General features: G+C 57.6%; 1 protein-coding gene across 4 annotated transcripts in view; it reads left to right on the top strand.

Annotated features, from left to right (window-relative positions):
* The window catches only part of TOM1L2 (target of myb1 like 2 membrane trafficking protein), a 63,697-nt gene that overhangs the window by 37,831 nt on the left and 17,494 nt on the right, over positions 1-8,372 (top strand). For all 4 annotated transcript variants that reach the window (XM_015570614.1, XM_015570613.1, XM_006773956.2 and 1 more), the window contains exons 7-9: positions 4,840-4,973; positions 6,765-6,813; positions 7,122-7,245. In XM_015570614.1, the coding sequence (XP_015426100.1) occupies positions 4,840-4,973; positions 6,765-6,813; positions 7,122-7,245 (307 nt within the window). The remainder of the gene's footprint in view (positions 1-4,839; positions 4,974-6,764; positions 6,814-7,121; positions 7,246-8,372) is intronic.

The following is an 8,372-nucleotide window of genomic DNA, read 5'->3' as shown; positions in this document are numbered from 1 at the left end:
CTGCTGACAAGGGCTTGCAGTGGACAGAGCGGAGCTCCTGGCAGCGGGGGTGGGGGCTGAACAAAGCCAGCCCGCCTCCAGACAGCCGAGCAGACCCAGACAGCAGGGATGTTCTGTGTGCCAGTGCGTGCGCGTGTGTTCTAAAACAAGCCCATGAGCCAAGACAAACAGAACCTAATCTCCTGGTGTCAGCTCACAGTCTTCAAAAATAGGTTGCTTCCCATGACGTTTTCTTCCTCTGTTTTGTTCCAACTCTGAGGCTCCCAGCCTCGCTGCCGTCTTTAAATCAAATGGAAAGAGCGGCTCTGGTACAGCGGAGGCTTCGGGAATCGGGCGCTCTGTGAACAGACATGGCCCGGCTGCCGGCCAACTCTTCAGTCATTCCTGACATCTCTCCTCCTGTTCCTCCCCATCTATCAGAAGCCAGCCAGGGAGGGTCTCCCAAGGGCCGAGGTCAGATCACACAGTGAGCCTTCCATGTGGGAAAAGGCACAGGCTGCTGGGAAAGTGGCAGGATCAGCTCATCCCCAGGACCCCTTAGTGCAAGTGGAGGGCAGCCAGATGGCTAGTAGAAGCTGTCAGAGCTCACAGGACTGGCCAGGGCCATGGAAGTAAACGCTTTTGTCACCAGCCCAAATGTTCACGCCAACAAAAGCCGCTCAGTCTTGAGTGTGAGCTGCTGGTGGAGGCGGAGGAAATGGGAAGAGAGGAAATTGGAGGTGTCAGCCCTGGATACACTGTGTGACAGACCATGATGATGGGTGGGTTTCATCCCGATCGCTTCCTGGGAGTCAGAGCCGTTCTGCTGCAGCCTCGCCGCAGCCCTGCCGCAGCCCCGCGGAGGGCAGAGCAGCCCCGGTGGCACTGGGCCTGAGGACTTGGGGGGTTACTGTGGTTGAGGGAGGCGGAGGCCACTCCACTCCCCTGCGCTGTCAGCCTCGCAGGAGCTCCCGGGAGAGGAAGCCGCCGAGGGACCCAGCAGCTCCTGTGTGTGGGCCTCTGCGCTGGGCTGGGAGACCTCCAGGCAGCAGCCAGCTCCACACCTACGCTGAGTCCCTCCCGCCTCGTTCTTAGCAGCAGCTGTCGGTCAGCCCGTGGAAGCCCTTGGTCAGACTTTGGGGAGCAGCACAGCAGGGCAGGAAGGCGCCACTCGTTCAGCCGCTCAGCCGCGGACTGAAGAGCTGGTGATGCTCGCAGGCCCTGGCCCATGGAGCATGGCGGGGTCACAGTCACCAAGGAGGGATGGGGATCCTGTTTGCGTGCTACTTGGTGCCGGGCGCAGGCACGGCGGCCACAAGCTGGAGCTCCAGCCTGTCTCCCAGTACCTGCTGCTCTGTCCGTCTCTAACACCAGCAGAAACACATTCCACGTTCACACGTAGGACCTTAAATGCTTGAGCCTGCCGTGACCCAGTCTCGGGGTGCAGATGAGGCTATGGGCAGCCCACCTTGAGGATGGCCAGGCAGTTCTCAGCAGGGGACGGACATTAGAAGTTGGGAGCTCCATCCCCTGAGAACCCTCATCTCTTTCTCCCGTACTGTTGGCTCTCTCTGCCCGCCCCCCTCTCCCCCCCCGCACACACAGGCACTGCGTGGGGCCTAGCGTGGGCTGCACCCACACCGCTGAGGTCCGCGCCTTCACTGCGGCCTGGAGTCCCCACTCGGGACTCTAGTGAGCCTGGTGCTGTCGTTTGGTGCCTTCTGTCTCTTTCAAATTAGCTTTTTGAATTTTGTCTCCAGTTAATAACTTTTAATTAATTCAGTGATGCTCATAAGGGCATTCCTACGGCCAGGCACCAATGGTAGAGAACCTTTCTGCATGCTGTCCACGAAGAGGAGGGGCAGGCATTGATCACCCTCTCGCTCCCCTCTTTCTGCATCTCATTTCAACAAAACACTGGGTGGCCAGGATCGTTTTCCGTGGAGAAATCTGGTTTATTCTACACATTTAGCTTCATTATTCCCCTTTCTCTTCAACAAAGAACTTCTTCACCCACCCCCACCCCCCGCAGCTCTAGGAGCAGGTCTTCAGGACCCTGTTCCATGCTCCCCAGGACAGGGAGGGGGTTTGGAGGACACCTAGAGCGAGGACCTAAGGGTGGTTCTGTGAGGTGGGGATATGCATGCCCTTGAAGAAAAGATCAAGTCATTGGGATCAATTAGACAGAAAAGAGGATATTTTAATAAGATGCTCTGATAGGTGAGGGCTTTTGCACAAAGAACAGTAACCAGCTGTTCTCCCTCTCTGTTGAGAGCCAGACCCAGAGGCCAAAGCCCAGATTGTCACCATTTAAGAACTTCCATCCCAGCTGTTGCGCAGCGGGAAGGCTGCCCAGCGAGTGAGCGAGCGGGCTCCCCATGTGAGGACGGGACGGGAGCTGCTCTGCCCGGAGGTCTGGAGGCAGGGGAGGTAGAGCAAGATCTCCCACGGCACAAGCGCAGCCTGGCTGTGGGGGACCCCGTGGAGGCCACGCGGTGCTAGCTGGTGCGGTGGTGGCAGAAATCTTAACATTCTAGTCCTCCTCTCACCATCTAGCTCTTTGTCATTTCTCTTCCTGTTTAATTTTGTTTTAAGACAGTAACTTACAAGGTTAAAGCATGGACATGTAAAGCTTTCTCTCTGACTCAGACCCCGGGCGGACTCCCTGGGTGCTCCTCTGGGGTCGGGGAGGGGAGGCCCTCCTGGGGGGTCCGGGCAGCTTCCTTGTCATCCCCTGGCGGTGGTGGGGCCAAGGCAGCAAGTGCAAGGCCAGAGCAGGTGCTTCTGGCATCCCTGCCTCCTGCTCCAGGGTGAGAGCTAGCAGAGGCCTCAGAAACCATCTGCCTCTTCCCACACATTTCCGTCAGGGACTGGAACTCTTCTCCACAACCAAGCCCTCCAGAGGACCAGTGTGTTTAAAACAGGTCAAAGCAGAGTTGCCCGGCTGCTGCAGGGTCGGTGCCCCAAACCCCTGCTGTGAGGCACCTCAGAGGTTCACCATTTCTGCACCCCTTGTTTTCCCCAGGGAGACAGAAGCCAGAGAGTGCTGGAGGCTGGGGCGCTAATGCAGGGGACAGGGCGAGGACAGTGACGGGAGCTGGTGGTCTGAGCAGAACAGGGTGCAGAGCATTTTATTTGTTTATTTATTTATTTTTACATATTTTTACTAGAGGCCTGGTGCACAAATTTGTGCACAGTTGGGGTCCGGCCAGCCTGCCCTGATGGGGGCTGATCGAGGCCAGTCTGGCAGAGGCTGGGGATGCAGGAGGTTGTGGGGAGCCAATTGGGGCCCCTATCAGGCCTGTTGGCCACTGCAGTGTGTGTCACTGTTCCGGTCGCTTGGCTTTCGTATGTATAGATTGATTTCAGAAAGAAAGGAAGAGAGAGAGGTAGAAACATCAATGATGAGAGAGAATCATTGATCAACTGCCTCCGGCAGGCCCGCTACTGGGGATGGAGCCCGAAATCTGGGCATGTGCCCTTGACTGGAATTGAACCCGGGACCCTTCAGTGTGCAGGCTGATGCAGGTTCAGAGCACTTGAGATCAAGGTCCTCCTCCTGCCTCCAGCCCAGCCTGGTACTGCTGGTGGGATGGTACTACCTACCTGGGCTGGTTTGGCCCGGGTGCAGCTGGTACAGGCCGGGGGTAGGGAGAGAGCGGTTATGAGAATCCAGTGATTTGCTTAAAGCCCTCCTCTTTCCAGGAATGGTCCTGCCTTCTCCAAAAACCGAAAATGGTAGTCTTAGGGAAACCAAGAATGAGAGTCTGTTCATAGAAAAACCCAGAACGTCCAGACACTGGACTTGCTTCTGGCCCTATTGACCAAGAAAGACTGACAGCAGCATCCCGGCTGTGCAGAGGGCTGGCAGCAGGGCAGAACCGAGACAGAGGCCGTAGCCAGCTGGCCAGGGCCCAGGACCCCAGCGCCAGAGCATCTCCACAGGAAGCTGCCTTTTATACGCAGCTGCCAAACATAGGTACTTCAGTCTTGAAAAATACAGCTGCGCTACGGTGCTTCTGGGCTGCCCCCCACGGGCCAGGCTTCTTTCCTCAGCTGCCCCTGCTGCCAGGGAAGGAGCCCCCAGGCTGAGCCGCCTGGGAGAGTGGCCAGCGTAGAATGGCCTGGATGTGCCAGCAGCACCCTCCTCCTTCGCCATGGTCTGCTTGCTCTGTGGTGAGCTGACCTGTCACGGTCCCTCCCCTGCTCTTCCCTGCAAGGTCAGGCCTGGCACTCATCCCGTCCACAGTGAATCTCTGATGGTGTCATAATACACCCCTGCCGTTGCTGCGGGTACAGACACACAGAGCTCGTCGGGCAGCAGGGTCTTTTCCTGTTACCAGTCAGTTTCCCACGTGGCCACCCCTGTCAGCCAGCAGCTCCGCAGTGGGGCGTGGTCCTGTGCAGCTGCACAGCAGGCGAGTACAGTGTTTGCTGCTGCACCCACTGCGCGGGCCAGAAAAGAGGCCCCACCTGAGTGTCCCAAATAGGAGAATGGTGCGATACATTATAATACACACAGGAGTGAGACTGAAGTGGCAGGAAAGTTGTCTGGAACGTTCTGTCGAAGAGAAAAGCCAGCTGCAAAGAATCCTCTCTTCTATTTTAAAACTGGTTTGTGCAGCATGTAGTGTGTCACCCCGCAGTCTGCGGGCCTGGACCTTTGTCTGTCTAGGGAACAGGAGCGGGTTTGCTTGGGAGTAAGGGGGCAGTGAGGGAGGCTTCCACTTTGCATCCTACCCACACCCGGCTTTATGAGCAAGAACGTACTCCCTTACGACTTGAGGAGCAGGGCACGTTTTCCCAAAGGAAAGAGATGTGGCCAAGGCCCAGCCAGGCTAGCCAGGCGTGTGTCCCCAGGAGCTGAACAGGACCTGCCGGGCCATGCAGCAGCGCGTGGTGGAGCTCATCTCGCACGTGTGCAACGAGGAGGTCACCGAGGAGCTGCTGCGCGTCAACGACGACCTCAACAACGTCTTCCTCAGATACGAGAGGTGGGCGTGGCTCCTTCCTTCCCCTCGGAAAGCTGGTGGCCAAAGCGGGTTTCTTTCAGGAACAGAGGGAGGGAGATTAGATTTGGAAACTACCCACCAGAGATGCTCATTTGCTCCAGGCGACAGGGGAACGGCTCTTATTCTCCTGGGAGCCTCTGCCCTTTGCCAGCCTCTGGCTGCTCTGCCTTCCTCACCACCTGCTCCAGGAGGGGAAGGACCGGCACCGGGCACCGGGCCCTGCAGCTGCTGCACCTGCCTCTTTAAAGACCCTTTGAGCTTGAAAAGGGTCAAAGGAAAAATATCCATAAGGAAAAAGACTTTTCTCTTTTCCATCTTAAAAAAAGGAGGTTTTTCCCTTCCTTCGCAAACGTCAGGGAGTCTGAGTGTCCGGCAGGGGCAGGAGCGCCGGGTGCTGCGTAGGGAGCACGTGTTCTCTCAGTTCTTCCTGCAGCCGGGCCACCATCGGGTTTGAGGTAACGACCTTGCAGGTCCTTCTCCCTTTCCAAAGCCTCCGGAAAAGCGCAGCCTCCGCAGCTGCAGGCCCAGGTGCAGGAGATAGAATGCAAGCAGCTCCGCCCGTGGCTCGGGCTCTCCCGGGGGCGCCTCCTACAGGCCCCTCGACCAGGCCTGCCTTCTTCTCAGTTTAAGCCCCAATCCCCTGGAGACTTGGGGTCCCGGCCCCTCGCTGACTCCTGGCATGACGGTCTGGCACCCGTTACGGTCAGTGTGACAGATACTTGCATTTGGGATCTGAGAGGGTGACTTTGCTGTGGTTGTCACAACCCTGGGCTTTGTCTCAGCTTTAACTGAGGCAACAAGGAAGGTGGCCCTGTCGGCTGACAGGTGAGGCGGCCTCCGCAGAGGGTGTTGGGCCAGCAGGGACGAGCCAATTGGGGACAGGAGCCAACCTGAGTGCCTTGACCCTTGGTCTTGCCTTGTGGTCCCAGTTTTAAATGGCCTGACTTTAACCTGTCAGGCTCCTTTCAGCCCCTTCGAGAACAGGTGGCAGGAGCTGTGTGGGCACTTCCAGTAGCCTGCCAGTCCCAGCTGACCACAGACTCAGAGCCTGGGGCCACCAGCCCTGGTGCCTCCCAGCCAGGTCGGGGAGGGACTCCACTCCTCCTGAGAGACCCTCAGCACCCCGTCCTCACCATGTCCCTCGTGGAGATCCCTGCTCACAGGCGCTGGCCCCAGCAGCCGGGACCCAGTGAAGTCTGCTTCTCCAGGTCCAGCTGAAAAGAGTCCGAGCTAGCCCTGCCCATGGCGTTTGGGAGCTTTTCAATGTCATGCAGCCGCTCGCCCCTCACAATCGCTCTTGTCTCCCCACCCGGGTAAGAGAGGAGGGTTCTGTAGCTGCTCTGAGCCAAGTCCCAGGCTGGGCGTGGCCTGGCACAGCCGCCAGGGACCCCTCCACGGCAGAGGGCGTGCCTGTCCTCCAGGGCCTGCCCCCTGTGACATAGGGCTTTAGCCTGGCTCGGCCCCCGTAAAATGGTTGGCCCAACCTCCCGCTCCAGTGACAGGAGGAGCACCTAGCCCAGGGCCTGAGGGGATGGCTGGGTGCTTACAATGGCCTGATGTGCCAGCCACCACCCTGCTCCCTCACCTCAGGGACCGTGGGTGAAGCCCACACAGGGGAAGCGGTGTGACGTGCGTGTGTGGGCCGCTCTCCCAGCCCTAACATGGGCCTGGTTGGTCTCCTTTCCTGGAACCTCGGTCCCCAGAAGCTCTTCACAGGACCCGTGGGCATCACAGTGCCACCACCCTCCCTTACGGGGCTCTCCTTCCTGTTAGGTTCGAGCGATTCCGGTCCGGCCGCTTGGCCCAAAACGCCAGCAACGGGGTGAGTACTCCCTGGGCCTCCGCGGGGCTCGAGGCTGGGAGGGCCGCCTCGGGCGGGGTTGGGGTCTCACTTGTTCCTTGACCTGGATGTAAATATTGGTGAAATGAGCAGCTCGCGCTGTCGACAGGCTGCTGAGGCAGAGCCAGCAGGCACATCCTGAGGGGCAGTGGGCAGGGCTCCCCGTGCCAGGGCCCACAGTGGACCCCTGGCTCCTGTATTGGCGCGGCGTTGAGACCACACTGTGCCTGCGGCTGAACCTCAGCCAGGGCCCCAGGGCTCACGGCTCACTGCACCTCCTGCTCCCACAGGTACTGAGTGAAGTGACCGAGGACAACTTAATAGACCTGGGGCCGGGGTCTCCCGCCGTGGTGAGCCCCGTGGTGGGGAGCACAGCACCCCCACCTTCCCTCTCATCCCAGCTTGCTGGCTTGGGTGAGTATCTCATGAGGGTGAAGGACCTCCTTCGCAGGCCCCTTCCTGGCAGAGTCGGGGCAGATGCCCTCTTTCTGTTGGAAGGCCCGAGAGCCTTTCGGGAGCCCATGGCAAAGTGTATTCCTGAGTCCTGACCAGTTGCACCACCTTCAGTTCATACCTGCTTTCCCTAACTTAAAGTTGTGACCTACATTGGAAAGCAGGGGTTAGGGGAGTTCCAAGGAACAGGAAGTAGTTTGCTTTTTAAAGAAAGACGGCTGCTGTGTTTTATCTGGAATATTCCTTGTGGTCGAAGCGCTTTCCTTCTCAATATCAATAAGGTAGGCCAAGGACAGCAGACAGGTTTCAACTCATGGGCAGCTTGGAACACAGGTCTAAGGGGGGTGCTGTCACCACTTCAGAGCTTGAAAGATGAGTCTGGGATTGATCGGTGATGTCTGCCACTGGCTTGGAAATAGGAAAGGACGGCACTGACATACTTGCTCTCCTTGAACTAACATTAGCTAAAGTATTCTATTGTCTGAAATCTGAAACAAGAAACACGACTTTTCCATAGTTCATTCGGTTTAAAAGTGTGACTGTGACCACTATAGTGCTGCAAATACACAGTATGATGCCAATTTATTGTATTATAGTATTGAAATAATAAGCATGGCCCTCTCAAAATTCTCTTATTAAATTTGATTTTAGAGAGGAAGGGAGAGGGAGTGAGAGAGAAACATTCATGGGCTGCCTTCTACACGTCCTCTACTGGGGATCAAGCTTGCAACCCGGACAGGTGCCCTGACCAGGAATCAAACTGACACCTCTTGGTTCACTGGACGATACCTAACCAACTAAGTAACATTGGCCAGGCTCAAAATTCTTTCTCCCATCCTGTTCTGTTTTCTTATCCTATACTAGAGGCCCGGTGCACAAAAATTTGTGCACTGGCAGGGGGAGGGGGTCCCTCAGCCCCACTTGTGCCCTCTCACAGTCTGGGACCCCTCGGGAGATAATGACCTGCTGGCTTAGGCCTGCTCCCGGGTGGCAGAGGGCAGACCCAATCCCTAGGTGCAGCCCCTGGTTGGGCTCAAAGCAGGGCCGATTGGGGAGTTGGGGCGCCACCCCCTGTCATGCACAGAGCA

Source organism: Myotis davidii, unplaced genomic scaffold (genome assembly GCF_000327345.1).
Source record: "Myotis davidii unplaced genomic scaffold, ASM32734v1 scaffold207, whole genome shotgun sequence".
NCBI lineage: Eukaryota > Metazoa > Chordata > Mammalia > Chiroptera > Vespertilionidae > Myotis > Myotis davidii.
Note: the sequence above shows the minus strand (reverse complement) of the source record. Positions and strands in the feature narration are given on the sequence as shown.